At 43.5% G+C, this 26644-nt stretch overlaps 4 protein-coding genes across 17 annotated transcripts in view; 1 reads left to right on the top strand and 3 right to left on the bottom strand.

Annotated features, from left to right (window-relative positions):
• Positions 1 to 15508, bottom strand: part of LOC120954681 (protein split ends-like) — a 73319-nt gene extending 57811 nt beyond the window's left edge. For 4 of the 9 annotated variants that reach the window (XM_040374821.2, XM_049609529.1, XM_049609530.1 and 1 more), the window contains exons 1-3: positions 15375 to 15505; positions 13748 to 14062; positions 11321 to 12809 (exon numbers count right to left, since the gene is read on the bottom strand). In XM_040374821.2, the coding sequence (XP_040230755.2) occupies positions 11321 to 11403 (83 nt within the window). In that variant the 5' untranslated portion in view covers positions 11404 to 12809; positions 13748 to 14062; positions 15375 to 15505. Of the gene's footprint in view, positions 1 to 11320; positions 12810 to 13747; positions 14066 to 15330 lie in introns of all 9 variants that reach the window. The other 5 variants (XM_040374824.2, XM_040374823.2, XM_040374819.2 and 2 more) reach the window with 5 other exon arrangements.
• A 1181-nt stretch (positions 15509 to 16689) lies between these two features.
• On the bottom strand, positions 16690 to 19466 carry LOC120958794 (uncharacterized). Its single transcript, XM_040381798.2, has 2 exons — positions 19294 to 19466; positions 16690 to 19232 (listed from the first exon to the last, which is right to left on the bottom strand). The coding sequence occupies exons 1-2, from the start codon at positions 19368 to 19370 to the stop codon at positions 17999 to 18001; spliced, it is 1311 nt and encodes a 436-aa protein (XP_040237732.2). The 5' UTR covers positions 19371 to 19466; the 3' UTR covers positions 16690 to 17998.
• Positions 19467 to 19516: 50 nt separating this feature from the next.
• Positions 19517 to 20505, top strand: LOC120956032 (39S ribosomal protein L10, mitochondrial). The gene is made up of 2 exons (XM_040377401.2): positions 19517 to 19623; positions 19698 to 20505. The coding sequence occupies exons 1-2, from the start codon at positions 19602 to 19604 to the stop codon at positions 20435 to 20437; spliced, it is 762 nt and encodes a 253-aa protein (XP_040233335.2). The 5' UTR covers positions 19517 to 19601; the 3' UTR covers positions 20438 to 20505.
• A 205-nt stretch (positions 20506 to 20710) lies between these two features.
• On the bottom strand, positions 20711 to 26157 carry LOC120956029 (uncharacterized). 6 transcript variants are annotated; one of them, XM_049608408.1, is made up of 6 exons: positions 24991 to 26157; positions 24422 to 24834; positions 22919 to 23142; positions 21707 to 22442; positions 21141 to 21637; positions 20711 to 21063 (listed from the first exon to the last, which is right to left on the bottom strand). In XM_049608408.1, the coding sequence occupies exons 3-6, from the start codon at positions 22960 to 22962 to the stop codon at positions 20847 to 20849; spliced, it is 1494 nt and encodes a 497-aa protein (XP_049464365.1). In that variant the 5' UTR covers positions 22963 to 23142; positions 24422 to 24834; positions 24991 to 26157; the 3' UTR covers positions 20711 to 20846. The 6 variants fall into 6 exon arrangements, with proteins under 6 accessions (XP_049464365.1, XP_040233323.2, XP_040233332.2 ...); XM_040377389.2 differs by lacking the exon at positions 24422 to 24834; XM_040377398.2 differs by lacking the exon at positions 24422 to 24834 and having other exon boundaries at positions 22932 to 23142.
• Positions 26158 to 26644: the final 487 nt, after the last annotated feature.

Raw genomic sequence — 26644 nt, 5'->3', positions numbered from 1 at the left:
AGCTCATTTTACATTCGTAGTTTTATTTTTTTATGAAAAACAAAAACGAATTTTGTGTGACGTTATTTTATAAAAAAAATTATATTATTTAAGTATAAAATGGCTACATGACCAACACTAACGATAGGAAACATCATTTCGGAGCGAATCTAGAAGAAAACAACGAACAAGTCGCATCACAGTTGATTTTAAAGGCCTTTTTCTGAATTTAAGGCTCCAGTTTAAGGGAATTTTTTGCTCGAATTCCCGATTATTCGTACTCGAAAATGTCAATTGGGTATGCTATTGGATACAATCAACAGAAATATGGTAGAATTTCAGGTAAAAAACGAAATTCTTTCTAACAATAAAAAAAAGCAGAGATGCGGATTAGATACTCCATCTAAACAAGATTTTAACAGAGATTGGGATTACTGCTCGATAATGACATGGTTTGAAATCAAACGAATCTGGAAAAAATATCATTTCGGCTCCGATTCTAATCTTTTCCAGTAAACTGACTGTTGCACTCGTATGAATCTACACCTGTATGTATGTCTGCATAGACCAGTGGTTTTCAATCTTTTTGCAGTTTTTTCCTCCATGTAGGGTGCAGAAGTTCATGAGCGGGAGGTGAGCGTGACAACACATGGTATTTAGCAAAATTTTGTTTAAAAAAAATCCCCTCAAAAATTCAAAATTCCCCTTTTGAGTAGAATTGAACCGATTGAATACCGCTGGACTTATTATAGAATAATTACGAATGAATCGTGTGTTAGAAGAAATCACAAAATTAAAGAATACCTCAGTTTTATAACTAATCATCAATAAGAAAGCTTCTTCGTCCAAGCGAACAGAATATCGCACAGAAAGAGCTCTTGTCCCAACGTACAACACAGTCTGTACATACGGCCGAGCATGCTGGCTAAATGAACATACAGAAGGCAATGAAAAAGGGTTCCAATCAAATCAATCGGTCGCGTCCAAACACACACTTTCACAAGTCACACACGCGCACCGTTTGCACTGTTGTGCTGTTCCTATGCGTTTGACCATTTCAAGGACTTTCCAACGACCACACACAACCAGGCCAATGCAAACAACGCAAGCGCAAGTAAAAACGCACTATGCAAACAACAGACACAGAGTCTTAAGTCTCGACAGCAAGGGTTGGGTCTGAAACGAATGGTCGTTCCGTGTGCCGGTAGTAAGCAGGAAATGCAATACATTCTCACAGCGACAGCTCCCCTCCGGCTACCCGATTGTGTGTCACATACATTTGGCTTTCCATTCTCAAGCAGCCCCCAAACCACCACACCAAACCAAAGTGTCACTCATTCGAGCATGAAATTTAAATGCGTCACACTGCGACGAAGCCTACAAATAGCGCACAAAACATGACTTTCACTCACCTGCTTTTTGTGCATATGCTGGTTTCATATGATTGTTAGTATAGTTTTAGGTTTTAATTGTCATACTAATATTAATAAAACCAAAACTATAGCATACAATTTGTTTTCTTTAACATAGAAATTAGCAAATGAATAAAACTGACGGGGATTTTATTTTAGTCGCAGGGTACAGTCATTCGACGGGTTTCCGAGGCAAAAACAAACCATGGTAATAGTGTAGGCGGACTGGAATGGACAAGTGGCGCCTTTTTTGACGCGTCGAGGAAGTAAAAACGCACGGTTCGCAGCCCAAGAAACCAGTTGGTGATCAAACTAGTTACTGGTTTGACCTAATAAAGCAATAAAGTAGGTAAACGTAGCACGATCGGCGTGACGTATATTATTGATCCACCACTACAGTAAACTATCAAGGCTTAGTATATGAAGAAAACAAATCAAACCAATCTCTTTCTAACTGTTATGGTAGTATTCATTTTTTTAGTCTTTAAACGAAAAATACCTTACTTGTGGATATGATGTTTCATGATCAATAAAAATGAACTTTTTTTATCTTTACATTCTATGTTTCTTCATCTTACACTCGTATTATCAGAATGGATATGATTTGCTGGGACTTAAACTGTACATTTTTTACAGAACGAAGATGACTAAAACAATGAAATACGCAAATGTGTTTGTGACATAATTACCCTTAATGTAAAATAACGATAACTAGTAGTTACTTATGTATGATCTAACACCAGCAAAGTGAGGCACACCAGTCGCATGCGGCTGCCTAAATATTTCATAGAACTTTTCCGCCTATTAATGCATGGTTGCTTATCAATCAATTTGACTGTTACAGGGGTTTCCAAGTCAGTTTCGAATGTAAACATTGTTATTCACCGCGTCCAAGATGTTAATCCACATCAATCCGAGATTTCATTTCCATCAAAATAATTTTCAATTTCTCCAACATGATTTTCAACACGACTCAAGCTAGATTGAGTTTGACAGTTCTTTGTTATGTGTTGAAAATCATGTTATGGAACTGAAATTTCTATTTGAAGCAAATAAACCATTTGACAGCTGTTGAAAAACATCTTGGATGCGGTGAATAGCAATGTTTACATTCGAAATTGACTTGGAAAACCCTGTAACGTGTAAACCTATAAACATTTTAAAAAAAAAATTGGTTATTTCGACCGCACCGTTTGCAGACCCAATGATCAAACATAAAAATAAATACCAATATTACAGGTAAAATAATATGAATGAAAATACTTTGCATACAATAAATCAGGCAGTCTTGAAACTAGAAATTGCTCTTTCACTATTGCCTCGGTGATGGTACATATGATATTAAGGTACGCTAGGTACATATGATATTTAGCCATTTTTCATGTTCATGTTGCCAACGATATAACAAATAACGTCCAAAATCAGTCAGAAATAAATACCGTACGCATATTTTACAGTTTTATAATGTGTGTTGGATAGTGTTGTTAATCCTAGGTAGCTAAATTATCCAAACAGCTTTACATCATACACATGTGACATCAATTTCAATGTCAAACCAATGCCATAGTTATTCCTCTCCTTCGATCCGGGTACATCTACATCTATGCAGAAAACTACAACATCAATATCGTTTTTAATTAAATAATGCGGACCTTAGACTAGTTGACAACAACGTTCTGTATTTGGCAACAACGTACGTTATTGATCCTGAAGATCGAGCAATGAATATAATTATAAAAACAACGAGAATATTCTCCTAATCATATTTGTAAGTTTCGATGACGATGTCTTCAATAAAACATAACCAGCTGCTTATGCATACTGCCATGTGGAAGACGCAATTAAATCGAATGTCTGTACGTAATTTTAAGACGTAAATACGTACTGAACCCTGTATTCCTCATACAAACGTTGTACCAGGCTAGAAGAGCGCAGCAACTACCAACATTTACATTTTTGCTTGCAGACGTCAGTGATCCACACCCAAAGCAGCATATATATGTAACCACAACTCGTGTAGCGAATCTTCAATCCCAGGGTGTAAGTGCTGGTGGTGCAGTTTTCTTGTTCTCCCCCTTGATACTAGCCACACAGTCGATTCTTAAATTACAACAAATGGAAGACCAACCATCGACGAATTGGATCGGATGGTACGATATGGAAAATTACGACACATCGCACATACGCGCCTCTTCCAACACATACACACACACACTTCTCTTATTCCCCTCTACCTAAGATTACTTAGCCCAGGCCCATTTGGACTAGGGGGGTAGGTAGTGTGTATTCGTAGTTCCGTGCGGTATTTCGTATCGATTGGTCTCGGTTAAAGAAGTCGAAAAAAAACTACTTCCTTACGAAATACATGGCAACAACAGAGCGTTGGACAGAGCAGGGAAGAATGAAACGCTTGACGCTCTCTTCTAGCATACGGCTTCTCCTGTACTAGATGCGGTGTTGTGTGCTGCGCATTGTGCGTGTCTCATCATCGACGATGACGGTTGAAGGGCGTTCATAAGACAAACGTGAAAGGAAGGGAAGAAGGACCGTGCAAAGGGATACAAATACAAGAGAGACCTTCCGTCCCAATCTAAAAACAGAGGAATAATAAAAAGAAAAGGAAAACAACGCTCTTAAAAAGATGAAACGTCTTTCCTCCGCGGCCTCTATTGCTCTCTTCGTTCCTACACCGTCTCATCTAGCCTTTTTATCACGTATACACACACACACAAACACACACAAGCGGCCAAGCAGTGGCTGCGCTGTGCTCTTCAGGTCGGTGCGTCGACATCGATTGCCTCAAATGTGTGTTGCCTCATACAATGAAGTAAGCAAGAATATGTGCGCTAGTGGTTGTAGGTTAAAAACACCAAACACACACATCTACATAAACACATCCATATATACACACACACACACACACACACACACACACACACACACAGGGTGTGCTGGTTGGTGATGTTGGCAAAAGAAGCCAACGGACGAAGAGCACCATGATTCGGCATTTCATTCGCTCGCCCGGTGTTTTTTCTTCCATCTCCCTTTTGCTTTAGCGACTGTGGTCGATCCAAAGCAAAGCAAACGGAGGGTGAACACACCGATAAAATCCCAGGGATGACGTGACGGCGTTGCGCCGACTGTCTCTCCGGCGTGCGAGTCACGGTACGCAAGAGAGGACACGCAGCAGCAGCAGCAGCACCACAGCACACTGCTGCTACTGCTGCACGGTTTGCCCTGGAGGCAGCCGTGGACCAAAACCATATCAACTCAGCGCACACACACCGTGTGTATATCGTTCCATCCATCGACTGTATACAACACAGTTATACATCTCGGTCAAATCCTTTCGGTCGCTCTCACGCGCTTACAGGCCGTCGCTGCGCAAGCGCTACACACGAAACATCGTCTTCCATCCCGCTCGCTCTGCCAGTTTTGACAAGCGTCCAATTAAAATCAATATACTAACCCTACGGAAAACATCGGTCCACGTACAGCGTTTTTTCCCATTCCATCCTACCCCATTTTGCCGATCGTGCGCTACTCTCTTGCCGCTATCTCGCTCTCGGTCTCGCTCTTGGCAAAGGGAAACGGGCCAAAAACACAAGGCACACACTTTGCACAAGCCAAACTCCTTTCCTCTCCCGTCTTCTCCTGTCTCTTTCTCTCTCTCTCTCTCTTGTGAAACCAAACCCAAACCGACTGCGTGCCTCACTGCACGTCAAAAAGAAACCGACCGATGTTTGGCCTACTCGCTCTCTCCTTCATTTCCCCCTCTCAAATGCACATTGTTTTGACGCTTCAGCACACTGCATAGCGCGAAAAAGTAGCGCCACAGGAAGGAAAGAGCCGACCGAGCACATAGTTCGTTCTCACTCGCTCCCGTTTGCTTCTCGATCAACATCGCCATCATCCTTCCATCAGCCGGCAACACCGTCGTCGTCCACGACCCAGCAAGAGTGCTTTGCCTCACATTATGACGCAGATAGAGTTGGCTGCCGTTGGCTTCTCCGACGGCCGGGACTTACACCGTGGGTTGAATTTGGTCCTTCGAAACGGAATGGGTTTTCTCGCTCCGATGATTGGGGGGGCTTTGGAGCTCTAATGCATTACAACTTCGAGCGCACATACATACACACACACATATACTGTGCGCGAGGTAAATCGTCTTTTCTAGGCAAGAGAAAAATCCCCGCAACAGAGCTACGATGGTAGCGAGAAAGGGACGGATGGCACAACGACATTATACGCCGTATGTGTGTGGTGCTGTGTCGACAGACGGAGTGATGTGGTGCGAGCACTCTAGCAGGCAAAACGCATGACGAAGCGCATCCGGGAAGGTATACGTACAAACGCACATACACACACACACACAATCTGTTGGTGCGGTAGCGGTGAAGATTACGTTTTCTCTCTTCCATTCTATTTACTTTGGCTGACACAAATCATCAGTCCATCGCATTTACTCTACCGCAAACAGAAAAAAAATCCGCCATATTCGGCGCTCTGCTGGGGAAGAGACTTGTACAAAAACAACATACCCCTGGCAGTACGTACCACACTGAACCGAAGGAAGGGGTTGGTGTTCTGTGTTCATCATCTTCTTCCTTTTTCAACCTTCCTCAGGTCTGTTGAACCATATCGCTACAACCGGATTTCTACCCATAGCCAGCATCCAACCAAACAGCGTAAAACACAAAAACAACTCAATCGAGGACAAAATTAAGAAAAAAAACAATGCTCTACAATACGTTTTTCAGTCTTCATCTTCACACATACACATACACACCAATGTACAAAGTTTCCGTTGCCATTGTGAGAAGCAAAAATAAGAAACAATCTCCAGCAGGAGGTGGTATGTAAAGAAATCAAGTATTCGACTTTTGTATGGAAACCAATCGACAAGCTCCACGAGTGTGTCCGCTTTCACGGGCAGTACACGTTGGTGGTGGTGCTGAGGTTTGCGTTCGAAGGGTCGTTTCTTTGCTTTTTGGAACTGCGACTTCATAAACAACAAACGAGTATGCGTGTCATATCTCATTACCTCCTGGTACAGTGGTGGTGGTGGTGATGACGATCGATCCTTTCCCAAGCACAGGAGATATTTGATATATTCCCAAAGTACTCTCTGCCCGGTCATACTAACCGCTCAATGGAACGTCCAATCAAGCCCAAATAAAACAAAGCAGCCGGAGAGGACACACTGCATTGAACGCCCTTGTCTTAGCTCAACGTCGCACTATAAGAAATTTCTGAGAATATGCCGATCATGAATAAAGCAAAAACGTTGTCTTCTTTCCTGAAAATATACTCCAAATTCTATTTAAGTATTATAACCATATCATAGGGAAAATAAACTTTCGAAAGCAGTCCACAGGCCCACAAATGTAATTGACATGCGGACGTCATACATTTATGTTACTAGCTCTTATTGTTCTTGACTGGTTTCTTCTCCTCACGTGTTTTATTCCCATGCCCTTATGCATGCGCATATTCTACAGCTTGGAAGTCTTCTTTATTGAATGTTTCACAACTGTAATGTTTGCATTTTTAGTAACTATTACTGGTTTCACAGGTTCTCTCAGTACCAGTCTATTTTTTTAAACAAAGAGCCCATATTATCTTTTAAATAGTCTCATCAGTATCATAAAACATGTTAAAACAGTATTCAGAAATAGTAGAGCACTTGAATCAACTTATGTCGTGTAATTTGTGAAATATTAACTACAACCAAAACTAGCCTCATGATCATACACAAAAAAGTTACCTTTTCCCATATTTTTTTTCCTCTAAAACAACAATATTTCGTTACTAGTTTGTAAACTTCTAAGCATTAGCTTCCCATTTTCAGCGTACATTCAATCATGTGCAGACACCGAGGCTCTATCCATGACAAGACGGCTGTTTTCTCGGTGTGACTCTTCCAAATTATTGCTCCATCGGGGCAAAGAAGGGAGCGGCCAGTCTCGTTCGGTTCGGTCCCTACCAAAACGGGAAGCCAAAACGAGCCATACTCGCATTAACAGGTGCACAGCGTGAGTGAGAATGAGATAGTATGACGACAACGCGCCCGTTTGCTAGAATGAGTAGCTGCTAGAAGGAACCAGGGGATTACGTTTTCAGCCGGGTAAGAAGAGAAGTTCAGCGAGACGCGCGTTTATGCCCGCAGCACTACCCTAGGGGACGTGGTGCGCGTGTATATGTGTGTTTGTGTATCTGCATGGGGACGTAAACCAAAACCCAGCATAAGAAATGCGAAAACTACCGGACCGGATGGATAATAACGGCAGGAAGGAAAAGAAGCTCCTTACAAAAAGACAGAAAGCATGAAAGAGAGAGGGAGAGAGAAAGGGCGTATCGTCATAATAATGTAGAAGAAACCCTTCAGAATGCGAGAATATATCGCGCAAAATGTTCTCAACCCTGAGTAAGAGTAAGAGAGAGAGGGGAGCTTTTTACGTAGCTTATTCCGTCCCGCTTTAACAATCGAGCACACAGCGTTTCCTGCTGTGCCAATGCTGGTGCCTTTTGGGAACGACACAACAGGGCTTTGGTACGCGTAGCAAAGGAGCATTTTGTGTGACTTTTGAGTGGAATTACTATTCATTAAACTCAGTAAAAAGAACATACGAAATTTAGCTCTAGCGATTACAGAACAGATCAAGTATTTATAAATAAAAAATAATGATCTTAAGCTTAAAAAAGACATGACTGTTCGTTGTTGGTTTGCTACTTTTTTTTAATCCTCCATAAAACATTCGGATAGTATACGTTCCCAGCCCAAGGAACAATGAACAGGCGAAATGGTTAATTCTTCTTCACACAACAACAAACTGCTCTCGCTGCAAACAATCCCATCGACCTGGTCGGTCGGCGGTCGTATTGTGGAACCAGTGCACGGTTTTGATTTCCCTCCCGTTTGATAGAAAGAGTCGCAACGAAACCCTAAATCCACCTGAAAGAAGGAAACGAACATCTCAAAACCCCACACGAATTGGAAAAATTCTGCAATGGCGCTTTCCCATTGTAAATACTCGCTACTCTCGCACAAGCAACATCGTCGCTTGCGCTGCTCATACAGAGTGTACGCGACACGAAACAGTTCCGCGCAAAGCGCTGCTCTAGGCATTCCGGGGACTCTTTTTGTTCCCATTATTTCCCCCCGTTTCCCGTGCCGTGCTGGCCCAGCTATTCGATTATTTCATGTCACAAAAGCCCTCGCGTCGACGTTCCCTGTTTTTATTCCAGGCTTTTCGTTTCATTCCTGATTCTCCAGCCACAGCCACTGCTTTTGAGGCGATTCCCATCGTTTACTGCTGCTGCTGCTGGCTGGCCTTTTGCTTCTTCTGCTGCTTGCTATCTTATCGGGGCGCTCTCGCTCTGCCTAAGCGAACGTGTAAGCCCTCTCTCACACACACACAACCGTACATCAGGACAGGGGGTAGAGCATCTGTGGAAAAACACTCGAAGCCCTACATGAACGGAATAGCGCGGCGAAGAATACAACCAGTGACGCAGAATGAAGACGAACAAAAAAACAGGCTTTGACGGTGTCGTCCGTACGCCTCGCTCTGTGTGAACCCATCTGTAATAATACAGCTGTGAGCAAGTGTGCGTGTGTGTGCAGCAGAGTGGTCTCATCTATCTTGCTTTCATTCTGGCACACAGCCAAAGAGACCCCATCTCGCTTCGGCGCGTGCATTTCGAAAAGGTTTTCAAAACGCTGCTTTCACGCATACACCAACACCCAGCAGAGCTCGATACGGCCGGTGGTGTGGTGTGTGCAGCGCGCTGTGTGCCAAACGATCCAAAGCGAGGCGATGACTTGGCTCTGCCGCGTGAGATTGTGCGCGCGCGCGTGAAAGAGAGAGATGTAGAAAGAGCGTGCGGGAAAGCAGGAGAGCAGTCACCCCGAACGGACGAGAGTCGAGAGATAGTGAGATACAAATAAAATGTACTAACCCTACGGAAAACATCGGTCCATGGCTATTACGTGTGTGCTTTTTTTCCTCTTCTCCCTTCATTCAATTATTTATCGATTTTCAGCTCCAAAATTAGTAAAATTGTATAATTTCAATATTCTTTCGCACAATGCTTTGGCAAGAACGCACACCCTATATCACACGGTCAGGAGCTACAAAACCAAAACAGAAGGATTGTTAGAGTACTACAAAAGTCGGCAGCTATTCCCCGGCTCTAGAGCCAGGAGGGATGCGTTTGTGCTGTTTGGAGAAGTTTCTTTGAAAGAAATATTGACAAGTTACTACGTGTTTGAGAACTGACCACCGGTTGGGAGGAGTTCGAATGGCTTAATGAAATCAATTTCATTCGTAGCACAATAATTGTGTTTCTGGATACTTCAATAATTGTATTAAAATAATGAATTTAGCATAATTCCACACACTTTACACATTTCAATCATAGTATGAGAATCAAGCATAATTCGCCACTTTAATGCTCTCTTTTTCATGGTATGCATCATACGCTACCACCATTCGTATGCCATTGGTCGAGGAAAGAATCTCCCTGGAGAAGATTTCATTTCCACACATTGTGAAATTGTGAAAAGCCTCTTGAATCGCAAAAAACGGTACGATAAACGAAACATGTAACGATAAACATAAATGGCGTGCTCTAATCGATGTGTCATACTTGGCAGGTTTGGTTTTTTAAATGTGGTTTTGTTTAGCCCAGAGCGAAAACACAGTGGACACACTTTATTCACGCAAATTACTTTTATCAAACAAAATTATACCATGAATAGTGAGCGATAAACGTCGTCCAAGAATAGAACACGATTGGGGATGATAAATGATGCAATAAATCGAATATTTTATTGATCATCGGAACAGATACGGCTTCTACTGTTCCGTCCGTGTTAGTGTGACGGGAGGAGAGGAAATGTGCAAACCTACGAGCGTATTATCCAGTGCAATTTTCTCCAACGAGAAGAATGCTTCCATCCTTAGCAATCAGCCACAGCAGCAGCAGCAGCACAGTCAAGGGCAATAATATGGCGGGAACAAATGCATTGGGGATTTTATGTTTATTGATGTATGCTCGACGTTCTTCTTTATTGGGGTGGATTTTACAGATGAATTGCATCCTTAAGAAACTGGCATATCTCTCCTCTCTCATTATGTGCTCGCTGCCTATGCCCGGCATATCATTTGCTCTCAGTCGGGGAGTGCATTTATTGGCATCATTCGTTTTACACGACATTATTGTGTGCCTGTGTGTGCCCTTTTACTGCAATCCCAACCATGGTGGGGACATATAGAATGCCAGTAAAATGCGATGAATTGGTACTGACGATACACAAACAATTCTTAATACGAGCAGCAAATAATGTGCTAAGATGTAATAAAATACGGAGAGGCTACCATGAGTTCGACGGTGTATGTTTTAATATGTTGTTTCATTTACAATGTTACATTATTTAACGCGATTCTGGCCTTTGAACCAATATACCAGTGTGTCACTGTACACGTTGAACCATCAATCTCGTAAGTGCTCTTGTTGTTTCTCTTCGCTTACTTCACCCTTTCTGGTACTTTGTGTGTGCTTCTTGAATTGCTCAAATTCACAAGGGCAACCCTAGCCCACAATTTGACTATTCTTCAATATGTTTCTATACTCAGAGGACTATCGGTGGGTAGGATGATACCGGGTGAGATAAGTACATCCCATACATCCTTCGTGTGACTAGAACATGTCTGGCAGGACGGTCGGCAGCTGCGCAATTCCCTTTTCGTAAACCCATACACAACTTTACTTTGAACTCCTGCCTAGGTACCTAGGCAAATAGGAAGGAAGTTAATTCCTACATAAGCTAAGCTAGCGGAGCTAGGAGAAATGACACATTTATTGCAGGGCAATGATAAATAACCTTAACATTAAGTATTGGGTATTGTGAACAAAATGCTTACCTTTTAAAATGATCCCTTAGCTTGTCCTCTCGTACCGTTTCGGGCAAATTTCCAACCCAAAGATGTCGAGTCTCGCGTACCATTTTCTAGCCTCTGATGCTTCATGGAGGCGGATCTTGGCTTCTATGGGTAAGATCAACGCGGAAGGGAGCAGACAGGGACACACGCACACACATACAAACGAGCGCGCACACACACACTTATGGCTCCTCTTTCTCTTTGTGCGAGCGTGCCCTTTCCGTGATCGTTATCGCGTTACACTGAACAAATCTGAACGCACTCACAAAGGAAGATTATGTTTCCTTCTCCAAGCGCAAACCACCGCCAAATGTGTGGGGGGTATGGGGAGAGATGAATGGGAGGATTTTTAAGATCTTAGCTTAGATCGAGAGATGTTACTATGGCGATATCACGAGGAGTGAAATTATTGCTTGGTTGTGTGTTTAGGATCATAAGCTGCTTGCGGTAGCTTCATATGGGGGGTACGGAGATTGGAGGTATCTGGGAGAAGGAATTTCGCGTTCTTGGTTGCGCGCGGTTTTAGATATCTCAATTCAATAAAAACCACTCTTCAGCCATGTAACACACACACACCTACTACACACCAAACAAACCACACGCACAAAGCTCGTGTCGTCGTCGTCGCGCACTTAGCAATAGAACGGAATGTGAGCTTAATCCTTTACTCGTGCTCTTCTCTTCTGCAACAGACTGAAGTTTTTCAACAATTAGAAATATAGTGGTGGCCTTTGAAAGACGGTGTTGCGTATGCGTGCTGCAATAAGCATACACCACCTACAACAGTGCACTCGCGCCGTCGACGTCTCTTAGCCGACGATCTGGACGGTGCCCGGCGATGGTACACGACGACGCTGTCGATGATCCTTTTGCTTTTGTTCAAGGCTTTCCGGCGCACATGGTACGCGGCGGGGCGCATTCTGCCTTCATCGTTGTCCCCACTGCATCCTTTCTCCTGCGAGGCAGAGGACGTATTCGCTGGCGTTGCAACTGCTGGTAAAACTCATCCCCAGTGAGTCGCCGCTGGCGTCACTACACATCCAAGCACAACACGTGGGACACACCATTCTTTTCGCAGCTCACTCGCTGCATTAGGACGCGCAGACCACTCACACGTACACACAAGCAAGCACATTACCACGCATGGTAACAAGTAGAACACGCGCGCACGCACATAGGATCAACTTACTACGCGCAAAGCACGCGTTGGTAGGAGGAAATGCGCACTAAAACTTCACGATTTCCACACACTCGCTCTGCTCCTGGTTGCCAGCCTTTCTTTAGCCTTTTTCTGCTTTACGCTCCTCTTTCACAACATACTTGCAACGCTTTTGCAGTGGACGAGCAGAAAATGCATACGGTGCATTTCGAGCATTGCATACGCACCAGCACCAGCACTACCTTTTCCCTTTCCCTTGTTGGATACACACCACCGCTCTCTACTATACTCACTTTGCACTCCCTCAAAAACCTTTTAGTGAAAAAATTACAGAAAAAACAAAGTGAAAACATGAAAAATGCAGCTCAATCGATTTCGCGCACTTAGTATGCCACACAGCAGGCGCGCCCTATGCCCTCACTGGAAACACACACACACTCACACGAACACATGCACACACAAATTAAACACAGAGCTGCATACACAGTGACGCACACTCCTTTAACGCAGGCGGCGGCAGCATCGACGGTTGGTGGGTTGTGTTACCATGCCGATACACAATTTCACCGGCGACTTTACCGTGGTGGAGGACGAGTCAGAGAGAAGCAACCTTATATTCCGCGCGACACGCCGCGCGGTTCGTGCAGAAGGGTGTTTCACGCGACCCGACAAACGACAACGCGGACGACAGCCTGGACACTTTCTTTATTGCGACCGAACGCGATTTTCATGGTGCTTTCGACGGGCACATCATCGTTATACCGAGCCTCCTGCTAAGGCCACTGCCCTTCAGTAGCGCGGATGGAAAATCGCATTTTCCCTCAAATCAAACGACACCGAAAGAGCGAACGCGCGACCGATCACAACGCCGCGACACCAAAACTCAGGCCCCGTCCGCCCTCTCGCTTGCTCCGTTCCTCCTTCCTCGTCCTCCACACGTAGCGCACACCAATCCCCGCGGTGTATGCGGCCGCCAGGTGATGTGAGGGACACCGAGCTAATAAGCTGCCCCGTCCCTTACGCCAAGGATAAGCAACACGCCCTTTTTGCACGGCACTTCCTTCCGCGAAAAAAAGGCTTCCTCCTATCCTTTTTTATCGACTTTTCTTTCTCAAGAAACGCACACCACCAACAGGATAGGAACAATCAGGAAACGAAACACCACTTTTGTACAGAGACAAACCCTAAAAAACAAACCCTTCGTTTGCCCGCCGATGACACACACGCTTCATTTGCGCACTTTTCATTACCTTTTCTTTACTTCTCGCTCGAACTCGCTTCGAAGATCCTGGCTGGCTGGCTGGCTGCCTGCCTGCGGGTGGTGATGGCTTTGCAATTTCACTTCTATGCTCTTCACCACAGGGTTAAAAAACGACACTTTTTACTCTCGCTGGTTCGAGGTATTTTTCGGCCACAAGTATAGCAGCGAAGAGAAGCTCTCTTGCTTCCTCTCTGCCCCTTGCCACTAATGCGTAGCCGTAGTAGAGTGTAGCCAGAAGAAACAATCACACATTCACACACTACTGCTTAGGATGATTCTTCAATGCACAGTGAACACACTACATCTGCTGAAACCACAAACACACATATACACAGAAAAACTAACATTAGTAATGAGATTCGAAGGAAATGGATTGCAAATGGCTGGCTAACAGCAGAACGCATAGAAATGCAGGAACAATAGCATCCGAGTAGTCTGTTTCAAACATTTTGTAACATATACTTTGTATATACAGGTCCTTAGCTACCACATTTGCTATCCAGTTTCTAAGCAACCGTTGTCATCGAGTCATCCTGGGAAGAGAAAACCGAATTTAAAGTTAGTTTTCGAAACAAATGACGCACACATACACACTCACAACACAAGCACACAGAATAGTGCAAATAAGAATGGATTGATTGTAACAATAACGCTTCAGAAAGCGGAAATGAACTTCCGAGCAAGAGTAGAGCATTCAATACTGGAAAATGTCAATGCAACATTACTGCAATGGGGGTGAAAATCATGAAAATATTGTTACAATAGCAATTGCAGTACGGTAAACGGCAGACTTTTATTATATAAGTTTTCTTTTATTCATGTATGACTTTTACGGCCACGCCATAGCTTGCACTGCTGGTAATACTAAGCCGCATTATCAGTCGCTGTAGATTGTTTGACAAAAAATGCATTAATGGAATCGAGAAAAAAAAACACTTACCAACGCTTCAAATATATTGCACGGAGAAACCACTTCTATAAAGCACTTTTTTATACATTGGTTCTACCCATTATTACAAGCTCCTATTGCTTCCTTTTTTTCTAGAACGCACATACACACATACACACACGTGCACACAAGAACGTATATGCTTCTCTTTCTTACCCATGTACTTTTGCTCGAAAAATTTACAATGTATGAGTGGCTTCATTTCTTCTATACTTCTTCACATATTCTTGTTCTCTTTTCTTCCCTACTGGACGGCATTCATCATTACAGCTTTGCGAAGCATCAGTGAAGCACAAAAATTGTATTTTTTTCAGGAAACCATTATCTTGAGATTGACATGGTTGTTTGCTTAATGCTTCTAGTGGTTGCTGGAGAAAACAACGTTGCTGATGGTACCGTAAAACATGCAGCAGCACACACCTTCATTGCGTTGCCCTGAAATTGTTGCCTCTGTTTCTCTTTCTTTTTCCACCACACACAGACGCGCGGTTCCGCTGGCCCTGGATTGTTCCGAGCGATATGCCAGCACCACACACAAAAAAAGAAAACTGTACCACAATTTAAGCTCTCACACACACACACGCCACGTACAATCATAATCTAGAAAAAATAAAGTTTCCTACGCTTTTGTTGCCTAATGGGGTACGGAAATTTTACCACTTTTCACCTTCAATGAATGCACTGGAACACACTAGTTGGAAAGTTTTCTCTTTTTGCTGTACTTTAGTTCAAACTTCACGCGAGCGAACGACACAGCGCCTCCCTGCTGCCATGTGAACGCAAGAATAACAGTGAAATCTCGCTTATCCGTCGTCGCTCGGTGCAAACACGAATAATGGGGAACGGGTGTTCGCCAAGCGTTAGAATGGCAGGTGCTACAATGTCAAACTTGTGACGTTGAATCATTTGACAGAAAGGCACAAAGGCCTGTTCATCGAAATAATAGGCTTTTTTGAAGTTCAATTTTTTAAACTTCTTGAGACATTTTACGTTTCTCTTTTAACGAACAATCAATCAGTATATAAACAAATTTGTGAATTAGATGTATATTTACATTTATATACAGTGGCCGGCAATATAAAGTGGCCACTACTTACAATTTTACACTTTTTACATTTTTTCCGTGAAAAATGAAGTTATTGTACAGGCGGTCCCCGAGATACACGGTACCTCTTATACGCGGATTCGGAGATACGCGGTTTTCTAAATTTGACAGTTCTTTGAGCAAATTGTACTGATTTGACATATCAATTGTCAAATGCCAAATAATGTCCGTTTCGATCCAATGTTAAAAACTTTTTCAAAAGGTTTAAAAGTGTTATATTCAGTCAAAATCATATCAAATAATTCATAAAGTGACTAAAACCACCCCCTACTTGCAAAATTACATGAAAATTTGTGATATTTTAGCTGGAAATCACGAGATTCGACTTACGCGGAAATTCGAGATACGCGGTATTTTGCGGCCGTTTTTGGTCCCCATTAACCGTGTATCTCGGGGACCGCCTGTACTGCTTTATTTTTTGAAACATTGTTCGTGATATTCTTAAGAATGCACAGTACCATAGCATGACAAAAATAAGAAGTTTGCTTCAAGGAAAAATATTTTTTTCCAAAATTGATCAAAATCACTGTGCCAAAATAAAGTGCCCACTTTATTCATTCTATTAAAAATATTTTTCTGAAGAAATATAACATCTAACTTATAATTTATATGCGTTTCTCTTGCATTCTTTGCATGTTCGAGGATCTTTGACATAATTTATTTTGTTTTATTTGCACATATTTGGCATTTGTTCTTCTTAGGAGTATTTCAGAGCTTTAACATATTTTGTTTTTCCTAATCACGTCATTCTCACCACATTTGCATCAAAATTTGCACACGAAATCTCGATAGGATTAAAGTTAAGTCTAAGTGGGAGCCATTAAAGAAGTTTTATTCGATTTGATTGAAAAAAAATAATTAAAAAATTCTTCGTGTATAACTTGAGTCGCTTCCGGTTGTAACATCAATTTATTTACTAACTCCGTATTTTTCACAGAAAAAAGATAAATTCACACAGGATGCTTATATAAGTATTAGCTTTCATTATGCCATCGATTCAAACCATGCTCCCCACTTCTCGTATGGAAATCCCTTCCCTGGTCATCACATTGCACTCTTCATACATATTGGTTTGTTGGATCGCGTCTAGATATTTTTGAACATCAGTTCTAATTTGGACTCATCTGTCCAAATATCAGTTTTTCGACAATCTTACGATATATCTGCATGTTCTTGATCATATTGAAGCTAATTGGCTTTGTTAGTCTTGCTGTAGCTCGGGCGAGGAACTTGACGGACGCCACTTCTAACGAGCAGTAAATTACGAAAATTGGAATGTGATAGCTAGGGGGTTTTTATCTTTAGGAGTAGCGGGAAAACTGGTGTGAATCGAAAGTACAACTATGGTTTATACCTTTTTTAGCATTCTTCATCAATACTTTTGGATATTTCTTTAAAAAAAATGGGGTTTGAAAACTAAAAACATGTTCCTACAGGCTAACATCTCAACACACACAATCAATACAAAAAACATTTCTCAACTAGTATCGTATAAAACACCTTGCATGTCCTCCATGAAGTCTAAATCTTGGTTCCATCGAAAATTTGTGGCAGATTCTATGTGCGAAGGTGGATAAAACTGGTGTCACAAACAAATAAACTTAAATTTTAAGCTCTTGATAACGCTTGAGAAGAACCAGATGCAAAAACTAGATGCAGAACTAGATAAACCTTTAAAAATTAGAAAAAAAATACGCTAAAGAACCTCGAACATGTAAAGAATGCGAGAGGAACGCATAAAAAATTATAAGTTTGGTGTTATATTTGTTCAGAAAAATATTTTCTGTACAATGAATAAAGTGGGCACTTTATTTTGGCACAGTGATTTTGATCAATTTTGGAAAAAATATTTTTTCTTAAAGCAAACTTCTCATTTTTGTCATGCTATCGTACTGCGCATTCTTAAGCATATCACGAGCAATGTTTCAAAAAATAAAGCAGTACAATAACTTCATTTTTCACGGAAAAAATGTAAAAAATGTAAAATTGTAAGTAGTGGCCACTTTATATTGCCGGCCACTGTAAGAGGCGAATGAGCAAGACCTCAAAGTCTCTATAAAAATAAGTAAAACTAAAAGTAAAACTTACATTTATATAATATTTTCGATGAGGAAATAAAAAAAGCACGTAACAATAGAAAGGTCCGTATGTGACACGACAATAATATTTTGCAGCAGTTAACCCTTTTAGTGACACAGCTCTTTTGGTGGTGGTACAGTAGGAATTCGTCCGAGTTGAAACTGATCGGCCTTAAAGGCGGCCAAATGCTCCGCTGTAACGTTATCCATACTGCTGTACATAGTAGCTGATTGTGGGACTGTCGTAGCCTGTGCTGGCGCACCGAAAGCATTCCCACCCAAAGAAGCGCCGAACGGATTCGCCGCTGGTGTGGACAAGAACAAATTTTGTGATGAGGGTGCATTTGCTGAAGGTGCAGCCTGCATCGATGAACCAAATGATCCAAAAGACGCAGTCGTCGGGACACTGCTGCCGAAAGGCACGGTATTAAACAGACCACTGCTTTGCTGTGGCTGGGCTGCGGCCATCGTTCCAAACCCTCCAAGAGCGGGAGTAGAGGATGCTGCATTGTTGCCAAACATACTAGCTCCACCAAATCCGGAACCAGCACCCGAAGGCTGCCCAAATGCACTGGTAGCGGCACTGGCAAAGAGGTTGCCGCCAGCGGCTGGATTCGTGGCCGTTGTCACACCGCCAAACAGTGATGCCCCATTTTGGGCAGGTGGTTGTTGTGGTTGCTGTACGCTTCCAAACAGTCCTCCGCCCATCACGGCAGGACCACCAAAGACGGGGTTCGGTTGTTGTGGCATGCCGAAGATATTTCCAGCGGCAGGTTGCTGTGCAGGTTTGGCAAATATGTTGCTGGTGGTGGAGGCAGCTGAGCCAAAGATGTTGCCAGCTGATTGTGACGCTTGGCCGGTGATGGAACCGCTGCCGAATATACTGCCGGCAGTGCCAGCGTTACTACCACCGATGGCAGCGCTGGATCCGAATCCAGATCCGAACGCATTGCTACTAGTGCCACTGCCAAATATGCCGGACGCCGGAGCATTACTTCCACCCGATCCAATCGATGCAAACGTGTTCAATGGAGCGTTGGTCGGTTTGGCGCTGCTTTCCTGCTGGTTGTAAATTTCCACCAACGTGTTCAGAATGTCTCTGTTCATTGTAGTGAGACATTGCATCTTTGCTTTGGCGTCATTGATCATCTGCGCCAGCTGCATCTGGTGCGCTGGGATGTTGTTTTGCATTTTGGCCTCCAGATACATCATCCGGATCTCTTCAAAGCTGAGATCTTCTATAAAACTTGGTATGCAGTTTCGCTCCTTGAACGGTCCGAAACACGACAGCGGCCATTGGTTGCCTTTCAGCGACACGTCCACTTCAGTTTTTACAATCGACCTGCAAGAGAAACGTTTGCTACAATCTGGAATGCTGTAGGATCGATGCTCAATATCCTTACCCAATGTCGATGTGCTCGTTGTTGCATCGGGAGCCAAATCGGCAACTGTTATTCAGAAAGTACATACAAAGAACCATTTTCGAGTGTTTTGCGGTTGCTGCTTTGGATTATACGATTGCCAGAGGCTGTGCGATTTGTTGCTTTTCTTCACGGCCCCCAGATTGACAGTTTATTTTCGTCCGATTTTCGCCGGGCACGAAGTTGAACAATTTTCCCCGATCAGCCGAAGTTTGACAGCTGTCATACGGCATATGGTCAAAATATTGCATTGTTTTGTTCTGCAGCACCAGTGAAAAGCCAGCCGGAAAATGTCGAATTTGATAATAAATGGTAATTTCTTATGATGGAGTGCAGTAAAAATGTTCCCAAACAATGTCCAAAAATGTGTTAATTCCCTTTTACAGGTCTATTACAATCGCGCAACCCGCTGCTTACGTTTCGCCGGTTCCGGGGAAAGATCAACATCCAGCGACCGCGGCCACCGCATTACGAAAGAGCTCGTGTGCTCGAGGTGATAAAACCGTACTACAAAAAGCCAGAGTTTAACGCACCATGCATTGACGCCGAACGAGCGAAGGAAATGAAAAGTAAGCTGGACAATCCGTACGAAACCATAATTGCGCGAGAGGCCCGGAACTGGTTCGAACACAGCAACCTCGTCGCATTCGTCCATGTGAACTCGATCAAGCAGGAGGATATGTTCAAGGCTCAGGTGGCGCTCCATCGGCACAACGTCTCGGTGAAGGTGTACGGTAAATCGATAATGCGAAAAGCCGTTGCAGACACCCGGTTTGAAGCGATATTGCCACTGTTCGAAGCGAAAACCGCCATCATCTTCAGCCCGGAAGTGCAAAAGATTAAACAGGTGCTGAGCGTGCTCAAGAAGACGCCCCAACTAGTACTGATGGGCGGTATTGTGGAAGGAAGGCTGCTGAGCAAAAATGAGTTCATGGCTTACGCTACCATGCCCGACATTACGACGGTTCGTGCGCAGTTTGCCGCCGTGCTGGACAGTGTCGGTGGCAAGATCGTGGGAGATCTGCAATGTCACCAAAGCCAGTTGGTAAACCTGTTGGATGCGTACGCAAAGAACAATTCAAAACCCAGTGAAGCAAGTCCAGCTGATGAAAAGGTGGACAGTTGAACGGTGAGGCATTTAGATTGAATAAGTAACTAGTTGAACGAGATGAAGTAAACCTCTTTATGAGTTAATTCAAACACGCAATCATCAATGTACAAGGGAAAGAAAGGTACAAACGCCATCATTTACACAATATTGACCATTACAGTCCTGTAGCATCGTGTTTCATGACACCTCATCGTTTACACATATTGTAAAGTAATGTTGAATCACGAGGCCACAACGCTCCTACTACAACTAATAGTATACTACTAATAAGAGTAGGGAGTCAGTCTATTTCGTTGGCCGCTCGCAAGCAGTATCACTTCTTTATTGTTTTGTAACACGGTACCATATTTTCTACAGCTGCTGGCATAACTTAAGGAATGCGCTGACCAGAATCATACTTTCCACCATACTGAGCGTACCTCAGTTAGGCGGAAAATTTCGTTCGAAAATTGTTCGCAAGCTTCGTCAGTGCCTCCGCCGCATCGAGCTCATCCTTCTGGTGCTCAAGACTGCCAATGCTTGGCTGTATCGATTCCCCGTATAGTGGTGCAGCATATTTGCAACCACCATCACTACCACTGTCCGTAATGGCGTAATAGTTTCCGCCAGAGTCTAACCGCCTCTTCGTTGTCGATTGTTTCCTGTAACGAGGCATGAGGTACAGATTGTTACTCTTAGCCGTACTTTAGGGAATGGCTTACAAACGTAAACAACCTACCCAGAGCATTCCCAATCGATGTAGTTGTGCTTGGACGGTGTAAACTTGGCGGCACTTTCTAGCCACTTCGTTAGTGACGGCGGCCCGCGTAACACGGCGGTATCGTAACTGATCGCTGCTGGAGCCTGTAGCTGCAGTCCGTGGCCGTGGGCATGAACACAGTGTTTCTGCTGAAACGGTATGGTAGCCATCAGTACCGGCATCATGGTGGTCGGTTCATCCACCGGTTCATCGGACGCTTCCAGTTCGCCTAGATCGCGCAGGTACTTCTCCATGATGCTGCTCTTGTACTTGCTCGATCGAGATCTTCCACTGGTGATTGTGGGAGCACCAGCAGCAGGAGAGAGGGTGGTGGACGGTGTCAGATAGAGCGTGCCCCCATTGGGAGCATCTTTCGCCGTGAACGAACGGCCATAGTGAGCAGGTGTGGCAGTGAGAATGATGGGTTCAAGCCTTGTTCCACTCTCTGGATCGTAAGATCCGTCGAACTGTGTGACCTGTAGGGAGAATGAGCGTGAATTAGCTTCAGCGGATTGATTCAAACCGTTTTTTTTTTCGTAAGATACCTTGTAGCATCGCGTGTCCTCGGGCAGCCCGAAGACGGTGTCGTAGTTACGTGGAGTATAGCAGTGATCTATTCGAAACGCGGTCGGAGGATAGCTATCCCGTAAGCCTTCGTTGCTCGAACATTCCTCAATACGACCATACTCCGGAACTCGCATGTACTCGGCAAATGGTCTGCAGTCTAGGTTATTGTTCCGACACGAGGCACTATTGTTATTATCGCCAGCACAGTCACCTGCCTCGGCATACACGTGGTAGGGCAACGGGTTACCAGGGTTGTCGTTGCTCTCATACTTTTGACCCTGCCGCTGATGACCAAGATGATAGCGGTGATGGTGATGATGCTTGTGACGATTGGTGTAAGGATGTTCGCCCGAGCTGGACGTTCGCGAATCTTGCGACTCTTCCCCGTTCTCGCCCCAAATGCTATCGTTCGAGCAGATGCTAAACTGCTCCACGTTGCCTCGTGCGTTGGTGTTGTAGTTCTTGATCAGATTGCCCCACGTCTTGCGGATCGGATCGTTGCCAGAGTTCTTGAGCTTTCGGCGCCAGTTCGCAAACCAGTTGCAGATCTGGGTGTACGTTAAGCCCGTCTCAACGGCGAGCAGCTTTTTTTCCTCCCGGTTGGGGTACGGGTTTTCCCGGCGCCTCACCAGCCAGTCCTTGAGCATTCGCTTGATTTCCGGTGTAAATAGCCGTTTTACCGGACGGTGGCTATCGCCCGGTGGCCATGCTTTTCTGCAAACGTTAAGAATGGGAATCCTTTTTGTGTGACAAATTTTAAAACGAGCATAGAGCTTTGTTTTTACATTTAGAACTAATGAGCATTAGCATTCGGTTAGTATCGCAGAGGGAGTTCGGTAAACGCAAACGCATGCAAGCTTCTCTACCCTTATTACGCAAATGGTTGTTTTCTTCAGTCACGTGCTCGAAAGAGAGGATCGTACGCAAATCATTTAAAAGCAAACGAAACTGCGAGTAACCGTTGCAGGGGTCAAGCTACTTCTGGCGTTTGATGGTGACGTATCAAGGCAAGATAGTTAGTAGGTATGGGTATTGTTTTAAAGAAAAAAGGAGGTATTAGTGAAGATGAAAATAACGAAGCTTTCCTTCGCTCGACGTATGAGGTTTGTAACATTTTTCTCACTCTCACGGCCTATTATCACACACACACACATACACATGGTCACACATGCAAGGAATTCGCCACGAACCTACTACGCTTACGATTTCGCACCGGTCGCGACGGTTTATCCATGTTTAGTTCTGTTTTCGTGTGTTTTCTTTTCGCTCTAGCTGTGGGTTGGTTGGTTGGTTGTTGCTGTTTCTTCTACTTAGTACGCGCGCTGCTTGGTGATCGCGAGTGATCGTGTTCGAGCGTTTTTCGAGGCGGAGTCTGCCTCCTCTTCTGTACTGTCTAATCGTTTTGCAGTGAAACCTTTTGGAGAATAGAAAAGGAAGAAACACACACACACAAACACACAGAGATGCGTAAAAAAATTGTAATTATTGATACAACTGGTCAAAACAACACGATTGGTTGGGAGTGTAAAACGATCGCGATCGCAAATGAATTGTAATCAAATAATCATAATTTCGCCCCTTTCAACACGCTGTTTGTCCTGTTTAGTTTTATAGGTCATTCTGCTGTGCTGTGAGCCATGGCCTTCCGTTGTTAATTCACTGCCAAATGGTATTTTTAGAGGAAGAGAATATAGTTGCTTCGCTCGTTGTGGATCGTGACATATTTTTATCCGTTTTGTTTTCTTTGTAGTTCCCTCAATTTAACTCGTGCAAACCCGACACTCGATCGTTTTGAAAACATTTCGCATGCTTATTACCGCTTATGTAAGACTAAATTAACTTATTACCGATTCGATCTAGGTTCGGCGGAGAAAGGCTCTAAATTGCTAAACTTTATTAGCTTCAAAGTTTTGATGACTAAAAAAAAGGGATAAAAACACATACAATTAGAATTACGTAGGCCCTTACAGTGCGACACGAACGACAGAAAACATGAAAACATCGGCTCAAACACACCACAACTGCTTGCTCTGGTGTACCGTTGCTGGTGGCTATATTTTCTTGCGGGATAAAGATAGATCTCACCACCACTGGCGTTTTCTTAAAAAAACTGAAAACAAACCAAAAAAAAAAAAACTCCACACACATAATCCACGGACACTACACCCAAAACAGAACGTCCTTCTCCGCAAAAGTGACCTATAGATTAGAACGATCCTCTCCCTGCTTTCGCTCATGCTCATGATCGTTCGGAGAGAGCGTTTCTGGCGTACAGTGCCGTTAAACGATGCATTTATCACTGTGCTTATCGTGGAACGACGTTTGGCATAGATTTTCTTCCACTGTATTTGGATTTCCCGCGTTATGACCACTAAAAGACCGTTAGTTGGATGGAGGCGCCCAACGTGCAGGGCGTTGTCGGTGGTGGGTGGATTATTTGGATGCGGAATTATTATTTTTAGCACATCGTGTGGCGCACACCATGTAACATAGCTTTTTCTTCACCCTCAACGTTTACCTCCCCCCCCCCTCCCCCCTACATATAACAAAGCGTACAGGGCAAGAGCAACAACAACAGCAAAAAACATGATCTTGTAAAGGCCACCGTTTTCTTGGGTGGAAGAAGGATGCGCTGTTGTTTTGTGTATTTCGTTTGTTTGTTGGCTCTCGCCAATAAAATTCGATTCACTTACCCACACAAACACTAGCACAGTGCGAGACTCACACATACCCGCACACGACAGCTCACTCGGCAGCTAATCTTCGTAGTACAAAACTTTAGTTTTGAAGAAAACCACCCGCCCCCGTTTTAGGTCTACTTGATATGGTGAGATAAGACAAAAAAATGTTGTACCTTTGAATTTACTTTCAATGTAAAATAGCACCTTTTCTGCCCCGTCAGGCTCAGTGTCACAGTGCCGCCGCATTGGAGGTGTCGCAAATGGACATGTTTTTGGGTGGTGTGTTGACTACACGTACACTAACACCTGTCCAAATGTGGCGTGTGCTGCTGCTGCTGAGCGGGCGAACTGACAAGGGCGACGAAGATCGAGATAAAAATAGTCCTTTTCTTCGGCAACCGACCGAATTACCAAACAAACCTGCACTGGAAGGGGAATAATATTACGTATAGTTTTTTGCTCCCTTAGCACTTTGCACTTAACTGTATTGCCTTATTGATAAACTTTACCACTTTACCAAAATAAAAAAAAAAACGAGTTCGATTGGGGCTAGGAAAAATGCTGCTTTGTTTGAAACGTACCACTTTGCGGATCAATTATGTTTCCACCGGAGCCAACCCGATGGCTTTAAACAGTTAAGCTTTAGGCAAACTGTAGGGATGATCTTGACTAGCACACGATCTGTTTCGAGATCGGTTAAACATCTGACTGCAAGACACTAAACTGCGCGTTGAGCAGATATCGCGTAACGATCTCATCTCACACGACAATTGAGATTTATCTCTGTCCTTACAGAAATCTCTTCTTGTCGAGAGTACGAGTTCAAATAGGAGAGAGCGAAGAGAGAGAGAGAGAGAGAGAGAGAGAGAGAGGAAGAAAGAGAAGATGAGTGAGTGTCAGTGTGATACTGTGGAACACCATCATAATCGCCTTTTTCACACACGACAGTACCGATGGCATGAACATGTGAATTAAATATCTTCTTATCGTATCTCGCGTACCCTTACGGCATATTAGAACGCCACGATGTTGGGAACGATGAGCGAGAAGCTGCTAATGGATCATATGTTCTACACTTGTTTGATCATCAACACACATCCACAACCGTAACATGACGGTGGGCCCCGTTGCTCAAGGTTCCGTTTTGGCGGACAATTGCTGCTCATCCCTTTTCCGATGTCTTTAACCAGCTGGTGAGAGCTTCGGCTTCGATCGACCAGCAGGGGGGGGGGGTTCTTTTTGCTCCTGCAATACGAACAAGCTATTTATCTTACGGCATGAGTTTGAACTGTGCTCGATTGGGGGGAAAATTCGTTGAGAGAGTGTAAAATATTTATAAACAAAAATACACCACACCATCTGGGTGAAAGTGAGAGTGGCTAAAACAAGACGACTTTAGCCGAATGGGGAACGAGACTTCTTTGATGATAATCACATGTGGTGGCGAGCAGGCAAACACTCGAGCAGCAGCAATTGCACATGTGTTGTGATTAGGAAACGGTCGCACGATCGTACAGCGATCGATAGCGCAGCGGGTGAGGGGGTAACTTGTATGTAACTAAAAGTACACATGCGCGTACTAGAGAGGTGCTCAGAATGAATGGAAACAAGGAAAAATAGTGTTAGGTTTTCTTTACGGGAAATTTTTACAATTCTAGAAGTGTACAATCAAAGGCCACTTGTTGGATTCACCACTAAGATCACCGACAATTTCTTTTACTTCAATATTTGTTTTTCCTTGCTTTTGAGCTCTCGTTTGTCAATAAGATCACTTAAGACTTGTTTTGAAGTTGCGTTCCTTTATCTATAAGATATTTGTTTGACAAATATTTGACTTAATAAAATATTTGTTAGAAAAAATAACTATCTTTTTTCATATATATAGAACATACACTCCAATCCGATAATGTTGTTTCAAAGTAGATAGCACATTTGTCGATATTTGCACCAATCGAAGATTTTTTCTACTTCTGCCATACGTTTATTAGCCTGGTCACGGTTAAACACGTCGTGCAGATATGGCTATAGGCCGTGAACCATTCCTGGTTGGTCCTCCAGCGTGGGAATGTCTGGGGAGAAGCTGAGGTAATGTATGGAGATCCTATAAAGTCCTTACACACTCTATACTATTGGTCTAGAAACCCACCAAATTGAAAATTTGTTTGTATCAATTTTCAATACTTAGTATTTTTTAGTATTTTTTCTCATACGAATATGCTTCCTACAAATCATTAG

This window comes from Anopheles coluzzii, chromosome 3, assembly GCF_943734685.1.
Source record: "Anopheles coluzzii chromosome 3, AcolN3, whole genome shotgun sequence".
NCBI lineage: Eukaryota > Metazoa > Arthropoda > Insecta > Diptera > Culicidae > Anopheles > Anopheles coluzzii.
Note: the sequence above shows the minus strand (reverse complement) of the source record. Positions and strands in the feature narration are given on the sequence as shown.

Bases quoted from the DNA above. Each gene is read 5' to 3' on its own strand.
- LOC120958794 (XM_040381798.2), bottom strand. From the start codon at position 19,370: ATGGTTCTTTGTATGTACTTTCTGAATAACAGTTGCCGATTTGGCTCC. The intron at 19,233-19,293 runs GTAAGGATATTG...TTTCTCTTGCAG, and splicing joins AACGAGCACATCGACATTGG to GTCGATTGTAAAAACTGAAG.
- LOC120956032 (XM_040377401.2), top strand. From the start codon at position 19,602: ATGTCGAATTTGATAATAAATG. The intron at 19,624-19,697 runs GTAATTTCTTAT...TCCCTTTTACAG, and splicing joins GTCGAATTTGATAATAAATG to GTCTATTACAATCGCGCAAC.
- LOC120956029 (XM_049608408.1), bottom strand. From the start codon at position 22,962: ATGGATAAACCGTCGCGACCGGTGCGAAATCGTAAGCGTAGTAG. The intron at 22,443-22,918 runs GTTCGTGGCGAA...TAACGTTTGCAG, and splicing joins CGAAATCGTAAGCGTAGTAG to AAAAGCATGGCCACCGGGCG. The intron at 21,638-21,706 runs GTATCTTACGAA...TTCTCCCTACAG, and splicing joins AGGACACGCGATGCTACAAG to GTCACACAGTTCGACGGATC.